General features: G+C 40.9%; 1 protein-coding gene and 1 long non-coding RNA gene across 10 annotated transcripts in view; one reads left to right on the top strand and one right to left on the bottom strand.

Moving 5' to 3' along the window:
* The first annotated feature begins 1149 nt into the window (after positions 1–1149).
* Positions 1150–22907, top strand: part of LOC134325734 (uncharacterized) — a 29538-nt gene continuing 7780 nt past the window's right edge. The window contains exons 1-8 of one of the 8 annotated variants that reach the window (XR_010014331.1): positions 1150–1253; positions 1538–1600; positions 15987–16103; positions 17593–17786; positions 17882–17983; positions 19370–19511; positions 22321–22387; positions 22554–22678. This is a non-coding gene — a long non-coding RNA (uncharacterized LOC134325734). Of the gene's footprint in view, positions 1254–1318; positions 1467–1537; positions 1601–15979; positions 16104–17592; positions 17787–17881; positions 17984–19366; positions 19512–22320; positions 22388–22553; positions 22679–22907 lie in introns of those variants that run through there. The other 7 variants (XR_010014327.1, XR_010014332.1, XR_010014325.1 and 4 more) reach the window with 7 other exon arrangements.
* Positions 10397–22907, bottom strand: part of rps6ka1 (ribosomal protein S6 kinase a, polypeptide 1) — a 54732-nt gene continuing 42221 nt past the window's right edge. For both annotated transcript variants that reach the window (XM_063007975.1, XM_063007974.1), the window contains 17 exons: positions 22571–22650; positions 22314–22420; positions 21202–21239; positions 20878–21020; positions 20380–20450; positions 19579–19667; positions 19404–19468; positions 19098–19200; positions 18494–18624; positions 17865–17990; positions 16638–16727; positions 15972–16130; positions 15276–15437; positions 15112–15188; positions 14757–14874; positions 13796–13933; positions 10397–12910 (listed from right to left, as the gene is read on the bottom strand). In XM_063007975.1, coding sequence (XP_062864045.1) covers positions 12788–12910; positions 13796–13933; positions 14757–14874; positions 15112–15188; positions 15276–15437; positions 15972–16130; positions 16638–16727; positions 17865–17990; positions 18494–18624; positions 19098–19200; positions 19404–19468; positions 19579–19667; positions 20380–20450; positions 20878–21020; positions 21202–21239; positions 22314–22420; positions 22571–22650 — 1820 coding nt within the window. In that variant the 3' untranslated portion in view covers positions 10397–12787. The remainder of the gene's footprint in view (positions 12911–13795; positions 13934–14756; positions 14875–15111; positions 15189–15275; positions 15438–15971; positions 16131–16637; positions 16728–17864; positions 17991–18493; positions 18625–19097; positions 19201–19403; positions 19469–19578; positions 19668–20379; positions 20451–20877; positions 21021–21201; positions 21240–22313; positions 22421–22570; positions 22651–22907) is intronic.

The following is a 22907-nucleotide window of genomic DNA, read 5'->3' as shown; positions in this document are numbered from 1 at the left end:
ACATTAGCAGCAAGGTCATACAGAGACTTTCAGAATATGTTCGCTGCATTACGTCGTGGTTAATCAAATATCTGTCATTTCATTTTATTGCAGATAGTAAAAGAAAGCGCTTAATAAGTTCTATTAACATTTAATAAAAGAAAAATAGATCTTACAATATCCAACATTTAGAAAGGAAGCTTGAGACCAGATTATAAATTTAAACAACATACAAATGACTGACTGTAAATCATACCTGATAATTATACAATCATTTTAAACAGAAAACTTAAGTGATTCATTGGTTTTTAATTATTTAACACACATACAGACATTTTTGGACAAGATGTACAGTACACAGTACATTCATGCTGCAGAGTGGGCACACTGAAATCTTTGGGGGAAACTGTTTTCCTTTATAGTACAGTAGAACCTATAGTAAGCAAAGCTGAGAATTTGCCTACACATTGACATACATTATGTACATGTTGGTACACATATTGTACATACTAAGGCATTGAATGAGTATACACACAGTATTTATGCACCTGATCATGAGCTTGTTGGACATTCCATTTTAAAACACAAACGGCTTTAAAATAGAGTGATGGCTTTTCACAAGACTTTGGAGTATGTCTGTGGGAGTTTGTGCCCATGTAGTTCCATGACTGGGCACTGATACAATTGATGTTCCAGTTCATTCCAAAGCTGGTCAGTGGGTCTGAGGTCAAGACTCTTTGCTGGCCACTGGAGTTTCTTTAAATCAAGTTTTTCTTTATGAATTTATAGACCTTCAATCACAGTCTGTGATCATATCAGTATCAAAAACCATTTCTGTTCAATTGCAGTTGATATTTTATCTTCGTTTTTACACTTTCCTTGCTGTTTTATTGGCGAATTAGCCACCCACAATCTAACTTTATCATTCATATTATATTCACATTGATAAAAATATAACGTTTATGTTTATTTTTTAATGATTTTAACGTGATTTGAGTGTAGCTTTAAGCTTTAGCACTGTCTTCCCTCAGGTAACACGGAAACTACACTGCGCATGCGCATGTTTAACGGTCTTCAAGAGTCAGGCTGTGTCTCAAACCGTAGATATTAAGTGCACTACAAGGGCAACAAAATCTAAGCAAAAGATTTAAAAGTGTACAAATTCGGTGTACAGTAGTAGGTTTGACACACAGCCCTGGAGATAAAAGGGGCGTGGCTAACTGATGCAACGGTAACAGAAGGTTCTAGAAATTTGAGCTAGTTTTTATGCTGAGGTAATTCGATATATTATCAATAGTTTTATGTGTTTTTATAATAACTGATAATTTAAAACGTTTTAAAAGGTTAAAAATACACAAAGTACATGTTAAACAAGGTAAACAAGTCTGAAGTTCATGCACAAATGAACCAAACACATCAGTCAAACCAAGACTTATTTACATCCATTAGCAACCAGTTGCTGTTTCTCATCAAACAAGGTCTTCTAGGTATTAAAAACCTCAATTTGCACATTTTGTGTTCTAAATCATGATTTAAATAGACTTTTATCCATTTGCAGGTATGAGTGTAACAGAAAACAGGCACAGAATGAACTGCAGAGAGATTTCGCACTCGGGAGAAGGTAATTTGCAATGAACTTCAAACAAAAATCCACCATTTAATATGTAAATATTGGTCAAATTAAGTTTTGTCAATTGAGTTTTGTCCCTTACACTAGGTGTCTCTTGCACATCAAAATACAAAATACAAAAACCATCTCTTTGCCACCTTAGTACTTTAAAATTAGGAAATTTTGCCATGATCCCAATTCAGGTTTTTACCCTGAGATTTAAATCTGGATTTTGGTGGCCTTGCATAAATAGACTGCTGCGCCACCCAAGCACCCATCAGTGATTGTATACCCACAAAGTTCATCTGTAAAATAATCAATGAATGTATGTGCAAGATATCAGTGATTGCAGGTTTTAACTTGTGTTTGTGGTGGGTGGCTTGTGCAGAGGGAATAAATAACTATTTATATAACTAGGATTTTAATGAAAATGATTGATCCGGTCCAGATTTACAGTTTCCTCACTGATTAAATGTGACTTTTACCAAGTGTAGTCTGACCTGTATTGCTTATCAGTGAAAAAATACGATAATATGGTATCTTACCTAGTTGAGCAAATAGGAATGACGTGTTTTAGGTAGGTGGATGTATTAAGTGGCTTTGGAAAACCTGGCATCATATTTTCTTCACTGAATTATTTACACTACTGGCTATTCGTGATTCATGTAATTACCTAAGCTTCTTTGTTATCTATGTTTTTCATGTATGTGTTATTCCATAAAAAGCAAAATACAAAGCGGGAATTCAAAACCTGTCAGTTAATTAGCCTAAATTGTAGTATTTCAGCACAGCTAGTTAAATACGCCTGCTCGTTTTCTCTCTGCCCAGACCTGTACTTTCCGAGAATAGAAATCCCTGGTGACTTTCCTCTCTAAGCTTTATAAACAGTTCCTTCCAGTTCGGACAATGAAAAGCCATACATGCGCTCTTGGTGCATCAGTGAGGATCTGATGACGAACCTGATGTGTTTGTAGAACATTTTAACAGGAGCTGATCTAATGGCATACCCTGCTGAACCAGTTCACATAAGAAAACACCTAAAAAATACTCACTCATACTTAAAGCTTCCCGTATGCACCAGTGTCTGCATTTGCTAATACACTATACAAACAAAAATCCTATAGAAGCTGCTTATAGGTCTTTACTCACCAACTAATGGTAGAGACTCGCTCTGGTTGTTGTGGTTGCAGTATAATAATATAGCAGTATAATAATGCAGCAATACGGGCAGCTTTCACAGTACGGTGTCGGAAAGAAAGGTTCTCTACAGATGCATCCTTGTCTTCCAAGATATAAAGCAGTCTAGAATACAACACTGATACCTATACTGGGATCATGTTTCTTAATTGATTTTAAAGGTACAGCACATTCTATAGGAAAAGAACAGTTCAGTAACCTTTATCCAAAGTGTTTCGGAGGATCTTTTGGCATTACGGTACATTCTAAAGCAGTTTCTAGGCAGCAAAGACAAGAAGAGGCCACAGGTGGCGTATTTTTGAGTGACAGGAGGCTCCTGCTCATAGGTCCTTGTTCCCAGGGGAGAGGAGCAGCATCCACAACAACCAGTGCGAACTGGTAGCCGTGGAGGAGGCAGGTGTGACATCACGTGTACGTCTTTAGAGACCGAACCCGCCTGAGTGATCCTTTGAGACTTGTGTAAGAGTACTCGCTGTACATTCACACGTAACCTCACGTTACGCAACGTATCGCACCTGAGACTCTTCCTGGGATGAATAGTCTATCTCGGACTTCGTCTGCCGACAAAGACGTGCATTTAAAAAACGCAAATTGCAGTTGTTTAATCAAAAAATGAAGAGATGAAGCATCCCACACACACGCAGCGGTGTGGTGTCTCACACCAACGCACCACAAGCTTCAGGGTGTCACATTCAAGCAGCAGGAGTGAGATTAAATTCGTGTCCTCGTTCAAACAGCAGCAGAGCCACCACATGATGAATAAACAATACACTAATGCAATTTCCCTCTAAAAAAAAGCATCCATCTAGAAAGAATACCTGTCATACTTCGCTATTTGAGTTTGACGGGCCACGGCAGACACGTCCTCAGACCCAGCATAGAGGAGAACACGATGGCGGGCCGGTGCCGTTTAAAGCGCAGCCCCTTTTTTACCCTCTGAGTATTTTCCGCCACGTGAAGCTCGCTCTGCTGAGCGGTGGCCGCGACCCGCGCGACCAGCTCCCCGTGCTCTGCAGCCTCGCGCTCGGACCGCACGAACATCTCGCGCAGCTCCTCCAGGCGTCGCTCCATCTCCTGGATGACCCGCCGCCGCTCCTCGACCTCCAGGAGGCGCCGTCGGGCGGCCTCGAACTCCATGCTCGAGCTCGGGGTCACCAGTTTGGAGGACGGAGCCGTAGCGGGCGCAGACGGCGTCCCCGAGCCCGGTTGGGCGCGACGGAAGTCGCCCATGGAGATGGATCTCCGTGTCGGAGGGGGTGCCAAGCCAGACGAGCAAGACGCCGAAGGAGATACGGGAACTGTAGCGGAGGGAGATCCATCGGCGCTCTCGTCCTCCTGCTGCTGCTTCTTCATTTTGCCTCAGAGGTCTTTCTGACACCGCTCTCGCTGGTTTTAACGTCTGCAGCGTGAGAGGAATGAACAGATGAGGAAGGTTGCGATGCTGGCAGCCAGAATCTTCATTCATTAATAACAGTAGCAGAGCAGCTTGCCTGCAACGATTCAGCCTGCTCTGACGCTGCTGTGGGGGGGTCGATGATGTAACCGCTGCAGATTGGACGGCAGTCTCAGCTCGCCATCATCCATCCGTCCTCCTTCCCACCGTCTCATCCTCTCTCTGGCTCTCGTTCCACCATACAATATCCTCCCATTTTTCTCACGCTCGCATCCACACTCACTGCCAGCACGCTTAATGCCAGCCTCAGATGTTGACCTTTCACAGCACAAGCGATACAAGTACTGCTTGATGAATTTGCTGCTGCAATTTTCATCACCTGGTTCCCTTAAATATATTTAGCCTGTGAGTCATCTCACCTATGAGAATCCGTCTATCCACGTCATATTGTGTCTGTTCTCTTAGTGACACTCTTTGAATTCTCTCCCTTTGTGGTCAGAAATAGCGGTGTGTGTGTGTGTGTGTGTGTGCTGGACCGCTCTCAGATGTTAAGATTTGGCTCTGCACCACAGCTATTCAGTTGCTAAGTAACAGACGTTGGCACCGATACGGAAAGAGATGGGAGCAGCAGTCAGTGGCACATTTGCCTTATAGGTGGCATCGCTAATCGACGTGAGTCACACACTATGCTGGGACCTGGATGTAAAAGTCATTATATAACAATCACACACACACACACACACACACATCATAATATCTGGAATGTTTGTTCCACCTTTAATGTGACCTGTAAACAAAAATTTTGGTTGCATCAATCTGCACAGCGTTAAAATACTTGTTCATTCTTTTTGATTTTTATTGATTTTGTTTTTTATTGACTCTTTATGTTATTTTGTCCACCTGCAGTATGTACTAGTGAACCCAGACTTGTCCTCTTTTCTGGACCTAAAATACGTGTCCGGAAGTGATTTCTAAATCACCAGAAATGTCCGGGATTCGGGTTTTCTAGTCTGCACTCGCTATTTTGTGTGTGTGTGTGTTTTTGTCAGCACTGTGACATAACCCACCTCTATACATAACCTCTATTCATAACTGCATTCTGTCAAAATTGTTTAGAAAAGCACTAGAAGACACCTTACTGCGGGGTTTCTGCAAGTAAAAACAATTCCGTTATAACAATTAAAAATAAAAAAATTGATGCATTTGTCAAATATTTAAACCTCTACCTCATACAGATTGAACAAAAAGAGGTGGATTATAAAAAGCGATGGGTAACGAATACGGGTGGGTTACGAATAGTGGTAGGTTATGAATAGAGGTGGTTATATAAAAACAGGTGGGTTATATAAACAGGTGTAGTACAAATTAGGGTGGGTTAAGAATAGAGGAGGGTTTTGAAAACAGGTAAATTATAAAAAGAGGTGCGTTAAGAATAGAGGTGGGTTTTGAAAACTAGTGGGTTATGAATAGAGGTGGGTATTGAATTTGTAACCCACCACTATTTGTAATCCACCTCTATTTATAACCCACCTCTATTTGTAATACACCTGTTTTTATAACCCACCTCTATTTGTAATACACCTGTTTTCATAACCCACCTCTATTTGTAATACACCTCTATTTATAACCCACCTCTATTTGTAATACACCTGTTTTTATAACCCATCTCTATTCGTAATACACCTGTTTTCATAACCCACCTCTTTTTTCGTAATACACCTGTTTTCATAACCCACCTCTTTTCGTAACCCATTTGTACAGTTAAAGTACTGAGTTGTTTGTTAGTGAATTGGTTTGATTATTTTTTAATTATTCTTTATTATTACATATAATGCCAACATCATAAGTTTATAATTAGGCTAATCCACCTTTTAACAAAAAAATTAATAAATAAATAATAAGTGGAAATTGACCAATAATATGTCACGTTCAATCTTTTTTTGTGACTTAACATTTGGTATTAAATAATAAAACATATAAAACGGCATGTACATAAATATAAAACTTCTAAAATTACATTTGACATATTTTTTAATGATTTTTTTATTGTTCCCCATCTCTGATCCTCACTGTGTGCGATCTCATTCCCACCCCATTTCCACATATCTGCTCTGTGCCTTCATACACCAACCCTGCCTCAACGACACCCAGCCTCATTCCCACTTCGTCCCCTGTGTACGTTCCCCTTTACTACACTGTCATTTATCATAATGTTCTATATGAATAATGAGGCCAGATCATTTGGCTGCCAGTTTGTGTGAGTATATAGTTGATTCAGTACAAACCAGTATAACCACTATAGAAACCACTATTATTCATTCCTGCTTTTCAAGGAGACCTGCAACCCACATGTAACAAAACAGTGTAGTGCAAAACAGTTAGGGCTGGCTCGATACCACTTTTTTATGTCCGATACCGATACCAATACTGCAAATTGAGTATCTGCCGATAACGATACCAATCCGAGACCGTAATTTCTCCTCTCAAACAACTAAGCAGTAATAATACATGTCTCAATGTCTCAGTGCACCATGGTTGAACTAGCTATCTAAATAATAACGCTCAGACTGTGAAACAAATATTCTAAAGGAATAAATACAGAACCTACAACATCACACTTATACAAAACTGCTGTTTTTATTTTCACTTTTACACACAGAACATTTCGCAGCATTTTTGGCTCATTTAACAGCACCGTACAAACATTTACATTTACGGCTCTTAGCAGACGCTCTTATACAAAGCAGCTTACAAAAGTGCTTCCAGAGTGAACATTATCTTACTCTAGTTTAAGTAGACAACAGTCCAAGAATACAAATCTGCTGAAACCTTGTTAGAACCAAAGTGTTTTTTAAATGCAATAAATAAATAAGAGCAATAGTAAGTGCATGTCAGCTTAAGTGCTTAGTAAAGAGGTTGGTAAAGAAGAGGTGATGAAGGTTTTTTAATAGTCGACAGACAAGGGAAATTCGTTCCATTACTTGGGTGCAAGAAGAAGAGCCTTGATCCATGTCTTCCTCGAGATCTAGAGTCCTGATTTTGAGTCTGAGCTTTGGTTACTGTTTGTGCTGAGTTTTGCGCTCTATCCCCGTCTCTACACACAATACTGTTGTTTAAATAAATGTGTTTGTGATGCGCTATGATTGATCAGCTGTTTTTCAATCTCTGCTCTGGATCCACTGTGACACTAATCAGTAGGAAAACGTCACTAAAATAAAATAAATGAATATTTCTGAGATGCTCTAAACGTTTGTTGCTGATGCCGTAATTCTTTCTTTGCTTGCGTTTGCTTCTCTACTGACATAAATTGAGTCCAAAATGAAATAAGGAATTATTAATGTCTCAGCTGAGCGAGTGATGTTCTTTCCTGCTTCCTGAATTGAAGGTGTTAGGAGGATAAATTCTAGCTTTGTCTCTAATGAATTACTTATCTCTGTTCTCCATAGTGACAAAGCTAATAAACAAACAGAGGGCTTTCTGTGGCTATAAATAGAGGACACGATCGATAATGCTGTCCATTTTAATTTATTAGCCATTTAGTAAATACCCATATAACTACCGTCCACACCCTGTTCATCCTTCGGTTAAACGCAACAACTGCAAAAAGCCTCTGTCCGTAAATGATAAAAATCAATACTGTCTAGACATGAGGAGACCAGCTGTACTCCTGTACGTCTGTAAATCCTGTACATCTATAGCTCCTGCACATCTATAACTCCTGTACATCTGTAGCTCCTGTACATCTATAACTCATGCACATCTGTAATTCATGTACATCTGTGGCTCCTGTACATCTGTAGCTTCCTATCATACAAGTATAAGGTCATAAGGTGCTCGGGTGGCACTAGCCCACCACCGCTGTGTTCCGGTCGTCTATTCAGATTTGATTACATATGGTAATAGTCATATTTTCCTAAGAAACTGGACCTGCCATGACCCTGACCAGGATAAAGTGGTTATTAAAATAAAAACAAGTCATTAAAATTCCCCCTCATGCTTGAGATATTGTGCTATTTATTGGTGCTACCGTCTAAAGCTGACCGCAGCAATCTGACGCTCATCGAATAGCTCACACTAGGACAACCATTTATTTCTTCTATTATTTTTGCCCACCCAAAAACCCTGGCACACCGTTTCATCAGTAATACCTAAAAGAGAAAGAAGCAATGCACCAGACGAGCTGTCTCCATTCCATCTGCTCCGTACAGAACCACTGCTGCTCGTATCTCGGTGATTAAATATACAGATTTACAGAGAGTGTCGTTTTACTGCCAGCTGTCTTCTCGCTGAGGTCAGACAGATGGTAGGAGGGTGAGAGAGCCTGTTAGCTGACAAGTGCAGGAAATGCTTTTATCATTACACAACACATCACCTCTGCGCACAGACTCCTGTATTAGGCGCTTTATTAGGCACGTCTATCTGATACGTGCATTCATTGTTGCTCTGTCCACTTGCATTATCCCTGTAGGTCTCCACTGACCAGACGTTATTCGGGTGGTGGACCATACTTAGCACTGCAGTGACACTAGCTCAGTAATGTCATGGTTGAGCCTCAAAACAATGACACGTCATGTATTAGGGTCACACATTTTGAGTTTACTTGTAGGCTGAAGCATTTCTACAGGACCTTTTATGTGTCTTGCTAGTTTAGATCAGCCCTCATGTGCACATTTGTCTTACTTCAAAACACTGGATCTTTCAGCAGATACACAGATAAATGTGTGTATGCCTGTAGGTTTTCGTTGGGAGTGTGAGTACATGTGTATCCCACCCCCAGCATAAAACTGAACTGTTTTGATCTTCAGAATATGTTTAAGCTGGTGTGACACTGGAAATGTTATGTGCTCACTGTACAGTTTTTTTTTTATTTTGTTAATATCAAGAAAATTTAAAGGCCCAGTTGTCTTCTTTCATTTAATTTATGGATGACTGTATGAATAAATGTATAGTCCATTGTTAAAATCTGGTGCAGTCGTGGCTCAACTAGTAACAACTAGTAGTCAGTGGCTGATTCAAGCCCCATATCTACCAGGTTGCCACTGGGCGGCACGGTGGCTAAGTGAGTAGCACTGTCGCCTCACAGCAAGAAGGTCCTGGGTTCGATCCCCAGGTGGGGCGGTCCGGGTCCTTTCCGTGTGGAGTTTGCATGTTCTCCCTGTGTCTGCGTGGGCTTACTCCGGGTGCTCCGGTTTCCTCCCACAGTCCAAAGACGTGCAAGTGAGGTGAATTGGAGACACTAAATTGTCCATGACTGTTTGATATAACCTCGTGAACTGATGAACCTTGTGTATTAACTACCGTTCCTGTCATGAATGTAACCAGAGTGTAAAACATGACGTTAAAACCCTAATAAACAAACAAAACAAACAAACCAGGTTGCCACTTAATTGCTTGGATCTGTAAATCTGGACATGGTACTTGATGTAAATATAAATAGGTAAAGTGTGGCACCAAAGAGGCTGTCGTCTTCAGCCACATTAAGAACGGTGGATCCCTTATGATCTAAACTGATCTTTAAGAAGGTGAATCTGACGACTGATTGGAGAGAAAAAACAAGACCGATCATATGATTGCATATATATAAAGGGACAGTTACTATTTTACCTGGTGCAAGGTCATTGTTTATTAGGATTTTAACGTCATGTTTTACACTTAGGTTACATTCATGACCGTAACGGTAGTTACTCATTACACAAGATTCATCATTTCACACAAGATTATATCAAACACAGTCATGGACAATTTAGTATCTCCAGTTCACCTCACTTGCACGTCTTTGGACTGTGGGAGGAAACCCACGCGGACACGGGGAGAACATGCAAACTGCACACAGAAAGGACCCGGACCGCCCCACCTGGGGATCGAACCCAGGACCTTCTTGCTGTGAGGCGACAGTGCTACCCACTTAGTCACCTTGCTGCCCGCAAGGTCATTGAGTTGTTATGTTGGTGTATACTCGTGTGGCTTCGATTATATGCACTCTTGGGTTGTGAAAGAACATGTATAAAACAGTAATGCATGTGTTTTTAGGTCCGAGGGAGCAAAACGAATTGAGACTTTTAAATAGTAGATAAAGTCTGGCCCAACACATAGTACACACAAAGCTCACGTAGTGCCACACCTTCCAACACAATCTTTTTATTGGTCCAGGCTGTAGATTCAGTTCGACACAGGAACACAAAAAGAAACGTAATAAAGGCAGAAATCAACACAGAGCGGTCAGGGCAGAATAACGTGTTTAATAGAAAGGCATCAGGAACCAAACACTTCAGACCCGTCTCGTCTCATTAGAGGCACACACACACACACAACTTAGGCCCACCTTAAGCTACAGAGCAGAAACATGAACACCTTTATGTAGTAACACATTTCATCAGCGCCAATCCTCACCCAACAGCCTTTATTTCTTGTTAAAGGAAAGAAACGTCAGTCTTGAGCTTTGCGAGGACGTGCCATGTTGTGTCGATTCTCTTATAAGCAAATAAAAAGAAACAATTCAAGTCATAATTCAGAAACAGTACAGGAAAATAGATATATAATATACTTTACTAACATGTACAGTACAAAAGACGTTTCACATCATTATTGTCACACCTCGCTCATTTAATTCTGTATTAATGATTTCTGAATACAGGTCTCAGTCTCTTACAGTCAAAATGTGATTCAATGTGAAACTGTGGTGCTATTTTATAAACAGTCGGTATGTGAAATGAATCATTTAAGTGACACTGTTCAAATTCAGGTTTCCTGATACTGATTCTATACCAATCCGTGCTTTAGGAGCGATCGCATAATTACTTCAAATGAATTCATTTTGAGTCACGATTTCTGACACTAGGAGCCGAGACGGAAGTGTTTTCTCAATTCTTAGGGCAACTCCATTGTAGCACGGTAGCATCAGAACAATGAAACACATAACTGAATCAAATTGGAGACGTTTGCTGTTGATTCAGTCATTTAGTTGTAATTTAATATGAAAATAAGTCATTAAATTAATCTATATGGTTGTGCTGCAGTAATTTTAGTGAATTAAACCACTTGGGGGTGATGTAGGATTTAGTATTTACAACAGCGCTTGTGATTCTTGATTCATGTCGAGTCATTTAGGAGTGATTCCGTGTTAAAGACTAATAGAATCATCCAAGAGTGATTCAGGAACTAAATCTGATTTGCTTTACTGATTAATAACTTTATTTGCTCATGATTTAGTGGCTGTGCTCATGTGAGATGAAACTATTTAGTAAGTTGATGCATAAACCAAATTTAAAAGTAATTCAGTCTGTATTTTACTGGGTCATTTGTGACATGAGCCCCAGCTTAATTCTAGTCATTGTAAAGTGAATCAGTATGGAATTGAAACAGCTATTTGGAGGTAATTGAGTTAATACAGATTAACAGCTTAAGTAAATTTGTGCTATTTGCACAGGTTTTATTATTTCAGCTCATTTATTCGAGTCATTTATATAAAAATTTTACTTTATTATTGATTGAATTGGCTATCGTGTCTAATCAGTGTAAGTCTTTCTTCAAGTCGTTGGATTTCTCATCGTATATCCAGATAAATGTGTGTATGCCTGTAGTTTTAACGTGGATAGTGCGAGTACCTGTGTATTTTGTAACTGTTTTGATCCTCAGAATTAGTTAAAGCTGGTGTGACAACAGACTTATTCACCTTTCTTTCAACATGAGTAGGACAAATAACAAAAAAGAATCACAAACAGCAACGAGGACCTGCAGTCATCACTCAGGCTCTTACTTTTATATCAGTTGTGATCAGCATGCATTTATAAAATTACTTTTCTTTGACAGAACAAACAAAACGGCAGAACCACAATCGAACCATGAAAACACAGGAAACGGCAATCAATATCCAGAGAAAAAAGTACTTAGCAAAAATACAAGATCTCTAGCATGCCACTACAGAGGCTTTGCTTTGAGATTTAACACATCATCATATTCTGCTTCTTCCTGGTTTTGGACAATTAAAGGAAATGGAAACATTGAAAACACCCCAACCCTGTGCAAACCTGTGTCACAAAGCAATAATCAGCATGGCAAAGCAACAATACAGCACTGAACAAATCTGCAGCCATGCAAGACCACCCATCCTGTACCCACAAAGCACCCGGTCAACGTCTTACACTCATATCCGCGTGGAAAAGCTTGTTTCTAGTCTGTGTGTGGACTAGACTTAAGCTTGTGGTCAACAGAGTTAGCAAACAAGAAGAAAACAAGACACTTAAACAAAATGGAAACTTTTGTCTGAGACAAACAGCTTTTGATTTCGATAGTCTTTAGTTCTGTGTGGCTCTTCCCTACACACACAGCCACATTCATGTACACATTCACACTGAAGACTTCCCTAACAGAGCACTGCAGTCACAGCGCTCCATTCATCCACGTGCCAGTCATACTCATAGCCACCACCTATTCTGTTTGACAGCTTGTGCGAGCTCCGTTAGCCTGCTGATAGCACGTGCAAGTCGAAGAGAGCATTTTCAGTCCACAGAGCTTCACAGCATGGCTTTCATATGGCTTCTGTTCTTTTTTTTTTTCTTTCTTTCTTTCAAAAGCGCTCTCGAACTTTCTCCGCCGCGGTCTCGCCGTCCTTACAGAGAGGTGGAGGGAAGTTTTTTGACCCGCCTCTGGGCTAGGACCGAAGACTCGATGGGTTGGAGTTCGGGTGTCGGCTGGGAACTCTTCAGGGCCGAGTACGTGGCAGCCATCGCCCCCTGTCACAAAAATAGAAAGGAAAGTCAGAGGCAGGCACCCACAAACACAAAATAAACTGTGCACCCAGTAAGTAAAGTCACAACAGAACAAATACTGGTGGAACTAGAACTTGAGTGGCAGCGGTGGGGCTTGAACCAGTGACCTTTCGATTACTAGTCCAGTACCTTACCCGCTAGGCTACAACTGCCCTGTGTCTATGGGAATTTGTCACTCAAAAGAGCAGGCATTTCGAGGTCGCTGATATTGGACGAGAACGTGATGGTGAGCAAATGATCCTAAAGGTATTTATTCACTGGGACCAGACACTAGAGTCCCTCTACTCATGACTCTAGAGTATCCAGGTGGGGACCAGGATGATGGTAAAACTGTCCTTAACACTTTAATGGTTTGATTGTGAGTCTAAATACTCGATAAAAAAAAAACTGTATTTAAATAATCTTGTTCTTAATCTACTCCTTGGTTGACGTGTGTTAAACTTAAAAATATTGGTAGAAGGTTTTAAGAAAACAGCCTTTCTTTGGTGAGACCATTAAAGCGTTAAGAGCTATATTGTGTTTACAGATAAGATTGATTAAATCTGGAATATGGGTGTGGGGAATGCTGCTCAATTGTTGGTTATGTTTAGACACTAGTGCACCACTATAGGAGCACAAACAACAAGGTGGATTTAAGTTGTGGACATCACTCAGACTATACACTAACATGACTGATGGTTTCTGTGTGTGTGGGTGGGTGGTGCTTGTATGAGTGTGTCCGGTGCAGCATTTTTACACTGTGTACATCTTACTATACACAGCAACCCTGTACCTAATACAGATGTGTAAACAGCAGCTGGTCATCTTGGCTGACTGGTTACGTTTGAACATTTGGGTGAATGTAGGTACCTTGACAAGCTGGGCATCCTGGTGCTGCAGCTGGCTGTTGGGAAGCTGATCTCTCTGTACGATCCATGGATGTTTAAGCACCTGCTTAGCCGTTAGTCTCTGATGAGGGTCCACGTGCAGCATCTTCGACACCAAATCCTACATAGCAATCGGGGGGTATAAAATAACACTGGAGTTTTTTATTATTGTTAAATCGAGCAGACTACTTATAAAAAATGTCAAACATTCTTACTGATAGATAGACAGACAGATAGATAGATAGGCAGATAGATACTTTGATAGACGGACGGATGGATGGATAGATAGATATAGATAGACAGATAGATACTTTGATAGATAGACAGATAGATACTTTGATAGACAGAGAGACAGACAGATAGAAAGATAGACAGACAGACAAATAGATAGATAGATGATTAGATGAATAGATGAATAGATAGACAGACAGACAGACAGACAGACATGTGAGAATTGACTCTCTCAGGATCCTCTAGAAGTGAACTGTGAACTGAATTTTTTTTGACTGGTTTAGGCACTCTTATAGGATTGAAAGTGGGGTTGTGGTGAGGCCACTGGGGTGCGTGTATTTCACACACACACACACATATATATATATATATATATTACACGTGTACACTACATATGTGTGTAGATATCCCAGCTTGTTTGGGAGTTGGGGTCAGAACCATTGTACGGTGCCCCTGGACCAGACAGAATTAAGGGCCTCGCTCAGGAGCCCAGCAGTGGCTGCATGACAGAGCCTGGATTTAAACCGATAATCTTTCGATTGATAGCCCAAAGCTCTACCCACTAGGCTACCACTGTCCCTGTGGTTCAGGGACTTCTCAGACCATGAGTTTATAGACCTCGATTTGTGCACAGAGAGAGTCAGTCAGACATAATCACACTGAAATGGTTTCGAGTGACCAAAACGGAACCAGTGTGGGTGTGTTGGAGTCACCTTGGCGGCGTCAGACACTGCAACCCAGTTGCCACCGGTCAGGGTGAAATGGCCGTTCCCTATCCTGCTCAGAATCTCTTCTGGTGTGTCCTCTGGACCGTTAGCAAAGGGAGTGAAACTGTAAAAGAATGAGAGAGACATGAGACGACCAAAGCGACTTACAGTGATGACTGAATACAGTTTGAGCAATTGAGGGTTAAGGGCCTTGCTCAGGGGCCCAACAGTGGCAACTTGGTGAGTTGTGGGTACTAGTACTAGTCCAATACTGCTGCCCTACCACAGACCTGTAGCTTTGTGTTTAAATGTTAAAGTGTGAGCATGAAAACTGAATCCGAGGTGTGTGTGTGTGTCTTACCCAGCTAGCATAGTGTACAGCAACACTCCCAGACTCCAGATATCACAGGCCTCATCGTAGCCTTGCCTTTTCAGTACCTTAAAGGAAAGTTACATACACTCAGTTCTATCTGATGTAATCATCTGTTCTTTAACACGTTCCTCTGGTAAAACTGAAGTTCTTACCTCAGGAGCGACAAAGTTAGCGGTGTAGCAGGGAGTCATTAGGAGGCCGTTGTCGGCACGGAGTTGCTTGGCGAAGCCAAAGTCGCAGATCCTCAAAGACTCTGGGTTTCCAGATTCATCCACGTACAGAATATTACTGGGCTTTAGGTCTCTGTGCACCACCTAAAGAAACAACATAATTATTAATTAATTAATTCATTCATTGTTTTACCTTTATCCAATTGAGGGATATGATGGATAGAATTCACCAGGCGATTGGTGGGAAACATCCCGGACAGACGGCCAGTCCATCACAGGGCAAACACACTCACACCCTCATACCAAGGGGCAAGTTTATATCTCCAGTTCACCTCACTTGGACTGTGGGAGGAAACTGAAGCTCACACAGACACAAGGAGAACATGCAAACTCTACACAGTAAGGACCCGGACCGATTGCTGTGAGGTGCCAGTGCTAACAACCTAGCAATTAGTTAGACAAAATGTCCAAGATGTTGAAGTCTAAAGCAGCTAAAAACACGACTCTGGAAAACTATTATTTGGACACAGGATGGGGGCTTCAAAACATGGACATCATTCAGTTTATGAGAGTTATTTAATGACCGCCATGAAATGTAAGACACCTTTTCCCATGAATTTAGTAGGGCCTTACATAGATCCTATACATCATGTGCATGATCAGCATGCATGTTTGTACCCCTTGAGAGTGCAGGTATTCCACAGTCTTGGTAATGGTGTGCAGCACAGAGCTGGCTTCTCTCTCCGAGAAGAACTTCTGTTTAAGGATCCGATCGAGCAGCTCACCGCCTCTCATCAGCTCAGTCACCAGGTAAACCAGCTTCCCGTTATCATATACCTGCACACAGTGGTGGTAGCAGCGTGTTAAATAAAGCAATAAGCCATGAGAGGCCGTGCATTACTGTGATTTTAGCACAGGGATGACGTTTAAAAACTAAAACTTCTTTCCCCGTGCTAAAATCATAACAGTAATGCACGGTCTCGAGTGGCTTATTGCTTTTATAAAACGGCGGTCAACATAAAATATAATAAATACAACAATGTTTAATCATAAATGTATTTATCGTGTATAAACTTACAATAAAGCATTCTTCCGCGACGCAAAATAGTTCGATTAACAGTGTTGCTAGGCAACATGAGGGCGAAAATAACTAACTTTTTCTATTCAGTGGCGTATTAATATGGAATGATGTGAGGTGGTCCTAGGTGTGCGTTTATCGGGGATTTTACAACGGCTTCGAACGCGGCTCAGCCAATCAGATTTTAGGACCGGAACTATCCGTTTTATAACCTGCGTTTGAGCGTCAGGCTCACGTAGATGTAAAAAGGTTTCATGTGCACTTACATCTTTCATTGTGATGATGTTGGGATGTTGGCCGTATCGCAACAGAATCTCGATCTCTTCTGACGGATCTGTGCTGGTCTTATCAATGACCTGTAACAACAAAGTTCAGGGTGTTTAGCGAGCCAAACATTATGAGAGGAACCTGCTTATTGGAAAATATAATTATGCTTGGAAGATTTGAAGGTAAAAGAGGAAGATGACGGTCAACAACGAGAATAACAAATGCACATAGAGGAGCCACTAAGTAGCCCAAAGACCCAAACACAAGACAGGATGTTCTGGAGAAACACAATCCATATGGTCGCCAGTCAAAATCGATATGACGGCATTTAATATTACTAATAATACATCATTATCAGTAACAACAAAGCTCAGGGTGTTTAGAAAGCCAAACACATTTCATTTTGGACACATTATAAGAAGAACCTGCTCATTGCAAAGTATAATTATAAAGGTAAAAGAGGAAGAGGACAGCCAGCAATGAGATTAATCCATATGGTCACGTATCAAAATTAAGTAGCCATTAAGTAGCCCAAAGACCCAAACACAAGACAGGATGTCCTGGAGAAACACAATCTATATGGTCGCCAGTCAAAATCAATATGACAGCATTTAATATTACTAATAATACTCATCATTATCAGTAACAGCAAAGCTCAGGGTGTTTGTGTAAGGGTGTTTTATGCATCTTTAACGTAATTATAGACCAATTTTGATATTAATGCTGATAAAAAACCCTTTTTAATAATAATAAAAAAAAGCATCTGTACTACATTTATGTAGATAGATCACTTTATTGATCCCAGAAGGAAATTCGTGAATGAATATTAGATTGTAATGCTGTATTTAATACCTGATCACATTTGAATGTTTATTTTATCTTTAAGCAAAAAGATGAAATTTATCCAATTAAAAAAACCTGTTAATGCATTTCTCCTTTTATCTCTTAATCTAGTCGCCCAGTTTTAGCTCCTCTGCTGCTGCGGGCCTCTAGCCTGACCGTGGTGGCCCTTACCCAACACTCGCCCCCTCCGAAACGCGTGTGGTAGCAGAGACTGTAACTGCAGCCGTGATGAGAATCGGTCATTTGTGTCTGTGTAGGCACCCATCCGACCATCAGCAGGGATTCGAACCTGAGAGCAGTGGGCTGTATGACTTTTTTACATCAGTCTGTTTATACTGTGTGTGTGTGTGTGTGTGTGTGTGTGTGTGTGTGTGTGTACTAACCTTGACTGCATATTCAGTATTAGTGGCCTTGTGAACGCAGCGCTTGCACACAGAGAAAGATCCCATGCCGATATCCTCCTTCAGTACATATCCATCATTGAACGCAGAGTTCTTACCATGTAACTGCTGCACACACACACACATAATACTGTAATAGCAGTAATAATAATACTGTAATAACAATAGTAATAATATAAACTAACATGTTATTAGCAGGTTTCTAATGTAACACTGGTAGAGTTAAATCCATTTTCCTTGCAGAAACAGCTCCATCTAGTGGCTACTCGTTATTAGGATTTTAGCGTCATGTTTTACACACTTTGGTTACATTCATGACAGGACAGGTAGTTCCTCATTAAGTTTATGATGTCAAAAACAGTCAGTCTCCAATTAACCTGACTGCACGTCTTTGGACTGTGGGAGGAAACCGGAGCTCCCGGTGAAAACCCACACAGACACGAGGAGAACATGCAAACTCCACACAGAAAGGACCCCGAACGCTCCACCTAGGAATCGAACCCAGGACCGTCTTGCAGTGAGGCGACAGCGCTACCCAACGAGCCACCGTGCCCCTTTTATGGGTGTTTCTTCTGCATGTGTTGTTAATTATGGACAAACAGACCACTGACCTGCACCACAGGGTGCGGAGGGGGCTGGGTGAACTCCTCCGTGCCCTCCTCTTCCAGCAGCGCCGTGGCAATGAAGCTGAAGCCGCGGAAGAGCTGATGAGCGCCCGCACTCGGGGGGATACCGGGGGAGTCTTACAAAAACACACATACACACGTAATATGAATTAAATATATTTCATAAATATGTAGAGTCAAACTTAACTAAGAGTGTGACGTATTACACAAATTGTCATAAACCTGAATGAAAATAAATGCCCAAGTATGTTTATTAAAATAGTAAAACTGGCATTTGGACAGTAACCATCACGTTTTTACAAACAAACATTTCAGCCTAAATCTAACACCATGAAATAAATGAAATCACTAAAATTATCCAAACTTTAGATTTTTTTAATCCGGTGCTATTGCTACAACAATAGGATTGAGTTCATAGCAGCGAATTTTCCACACACAAAATGGTATTTACTTCATGATTTTTTATTTCTTACTGTCACTGGCGTAATTGCAAAAGAAATCTACTCAGAAAAAACATGGCAAGCTCAAAACGTAATAAGCATCCATTTCATTTCAGTACTGTACCACTGAACCTAGGCTGAGCGCTTACCTTTAGGGGTGCGGGAGGTAAACTCCGAGTCAAAATAAAAAGTGTCGTCCGGTCGGGCCACAGCAGGCTTAAAAGGAGGCTTGATCTCCATACGGAAAAGTTTCTGAAATGCGCACACACACACAGATTACTAACACTGAACAGCTATTAAACTATACAGTTTTTAAATGCTGATTGACAGATGTGTGTAAATTATCCCATTCCAGATGTTTCAGTGACTCGTTTGTATATTTTCTATGTTCGACAAATGACGTGTGGTGTTGCTGCAGTAGTAGCTGGATTGTGAGCTCAAGGTTTTAAACTTACATTCCAGTCGATGGTTGAGAAGAAAGCATGACGTTTAATCTCCTCTGCACCGTCTGGTCCAGAAGCTACAACACAGTCCATAAAGAGAATAAACACACAGAGAACAATGTGAGTTTTATTTTCATTATAATGTGCAAACACGCATTAACACAAGTGAATGACGTTTGTCTCTTACCCAGTCTGTTAATGGGGTTCCTCTTGAACAGAGCTCTCAGCAGACTCTGTGCTTCTGCACTCAAAAACTGAGGCATCCCCAGCCGCGCCCTGCACACACACACACACAGAGGAACAGGGACCTTTACAAACTGTATGAATGTATATTTATTTATTTATTAGGATTTTGGTTACATTCATGACAGGACAGACTCATCAGTTCAAGTTCTTAAAATCAAACAGTCATGGACAATTTTGTATCTCCAGTTCACCTCACTTGCACGTCTTTGTACTGTTGGAGGAAACCGGAGCACACAGACATGGGGAGAACATGCAAACTGCACACAGAAAGGACCCACACCGCTCCACCTGGGAATTAAACCCAGGATCTTCTTGCTGTGAGGCGACATTGCTACCCGACTATATGAATGAAGTGTATATTTCCAGCTTCTCACTTCTCTGCAACAGATAGTTCCGGAAGCTTATACACACCTGATTTATTTATTCTTTATTACTATTATTTTGCCCCTTTTGCTCTTAGTCTAATTATTTCCAGTTCCTGATTGCTACTCCTATGGCACTTGCACCACCCCCTGTCTAATTGAGGACAGCAGCAGTGTTTATTCACCTGCCATTTACCTGCTAAAGATGGACTTTTAGAGAATGAGGAGCCTTGTCAACCTCCCTCCCTCAAGACACAGCCGACTGTGCCTGTTAGATGCCCGGTCATGTTAATATCACAGCTAACAATTAGTGTTTGTGACCATTGTGCCACTTATAACGGGCCGTGTTGTACATTAGACTTGAATCTATGAGAACTTACTTCAGGATGAGGTTCATCGTCTCCTTACGATCTTTTCCTTGAAACGGTAGAGAACCTGTGAGCATCTCAAACTGGAGAAACACACAAACTGTATTATTATTATGAGACTAAACACACACACAGTAAATTCACTAATTGTTGCTCTTTTGCTGTAGATTGATGCTAGGTTGCAGGTCAGAGCTGTTTTGAAAGCATCGTCCTAATGCTCAGCTCAGCTGTGTTATGGGTAAAACGGTACCCACTCCACCTGACTACTGACTAATCTAATTACTTTTTTTTACCTGTAAGTGTGGTAATGAAATACAAGTTAAATGCTTGTAATTATGAAAAAGTAATATTACTTAAGGTAATATTATGCATGTAGGTGCACAATGACCAAGCAGTGTGTTTAGAATTAGTATTCTGTGTGGACTTAAGCCAGCTACAGAACACACACTTGGTTTATGTTTTATCAGCCTATCAGCCATATGAACAGACGTAATAGTTAGACAGGCTCACCATCAGCACCCCAAACGACCACCAGTCAGCGCTGTGTATGTGGCCCTGCCTGTTCACCACCTCGGGGGCCATGTACTCCACTGTACCACAAAACGAGTAGGCCTTCTTCTCGTGGTCTATAGACTCCTTACAGAGTCCAAAATCTGCACAGGAACGTCAGTGTGATTAAGTTACTTATACATGTAAGTCAGAGTGAAAATAGAGGAACAAGGGACTGATTAGAAGTACTAGACTGACATTATCTAATACTTGATGTGTTAGAAAAGTTTAAGAATTAATAGTGTGAATTCCTGCACACATACAGTGTGTGCGTGTGTGTGTTACCTGTGAGTTTGATGTGCCCCTCTTCATCCAACAGGATGCTGAAACAGAGCAGTACATTAGCGACCATCAGATTAACACTCAATTAGTTTATGCTGTAGTAATTTGGCTTTAAATTCACCAAACGACACTTCTCTACAATGTGTGACAACACAGCTCTCTGTCGGTCGATTTACTGTAAACTGGCTTTTTGTTGTTGTTTTTTTTTACAGGAATGGTATCTGCGGTCACTCTGAAGTAAAAAATGATGCTAGTTAATGGCCAATATACACTTTTGTGTGTCCTAATCTTTATATATAAAACAATAAATAATTAGGGTAATGTAGGCTGAAGATGAATAATGAATCTTCTAATTCTTCATGGGATAAAGATAATAAACGTAAAAGCTTGTGCTTCATGTAAAAATTTAATGTTAAAATTTACTAACAGGCGTTTAAACCATTTTTGACACATTACAGTGTATATGAGGCATCCTGAGGATATAAGGAACGTCTGTTTGTACCTGGTCTTACCATTTATTTATTTATTTATCAGGATTTTAACGTCATGTTTTACACTTTGGTTACATTCATGACAGGACAAGTAGTTACTGTCAAACACAGTCATGGACAATTTTGTATCCCCAATTCACCTTATTTGCACATATTTGTACTGTGGGAGGAAACCCACACAGACACGGGGAGAACATACAAACTCCACACAGAAAGGACCCGGACCGTTCCACCCGGGAACTGAACCCAACCTGGTCTTTCAAAATGTCATTGTACTACTAAATGGTTTTAATTACGTTAAAGGACCAAGCAGCATCCTTTAGACAAAATGAAACTTGTCAGATTATTATCCCCAAGCCAAACCCCCCCTTCACCACGTTCCGAAATTGTCCAGATGTCCTGCTTTTGTGCAGAGCTGAGATTCGAACTCACGAGAACCTGACAAAACTAGTCGTTCAGACTTAGCTAGCTAGTCTGGTCGGGTAAAGACGGAGGAAAATAAATACATTACAAAAACATTTCTAAGGAGGGTGGTCAGCTCTAGAGAAATTTGTCCCATCATTTTGTGAAGCATCATTACAAGTACAAGAGGAAAAAACTTAGAGTGAAGAATTAGTTCAGTACTTTTCAGGTTTCAGATCTCTGTAGATGATGCCAAGGCCGTGCAGGTGATCCAGACCCAGAGCCAGCTCCGCCAGGTAGAACTTCACATCCTCCTCTGTAAACATCACCTGACACACACACACACACACACACACACACACAGCAGTGAGTTATGAAGTATGAATTTAGTGTAGCTGAGTGTACAAGGTCAGCTCAGTCATGTGACTAATTCTGTTCTATGTTCCACTATCTCGGGTGTAGGGTTCGGATGCGAGTACCTCCTTTGAGAGTCTGGTGAAGAGGTCACCTCCACGCAGAAAGTCCAGGATCAAATAGAGCTTCCCCTCCGTCTGAAAAGCTGCTCACACACACACACACACACACAGGTAGAGACATACAGCAAGTAAAAACAATGAGCCAATAGGAACAGCTTCAGTTCAGCTCGGTATAGTGTAAGGAGTTCTGTCTAATACGTTAGTGCCATAGATGTTCCAAAGTGTCCTAGCATATGATTTAAACTGTTTTAATACTCAACAATCCTGTGGATGGGTGCGCTATCATCCTAATCAGCATAACATTAAAACCACCTCCTTGTTTCTACACTCACTGTCCATT

This window comes from Trichomycterus rosablanca, chromosome 13, assembly GCF_030014385.1.
Source record: "Trichomycterus rosablanca isolate fTriRos1 chromosome 13, fTriRos1.hap1, whole genome shotgun sequence".
In the NCBI taxonomy this organism is placed as follows: Eukaryota; Metazoa; Chordata; class Actinopteri; order Siluriformes; family Trichomycteridae; genus Trichomycterus; species Trichomycterus rosablanca.
Note: the sequence above shows the minus strand (reverse complement) of the source record. Positions and strands in the feature narration are given on the sequence as shown.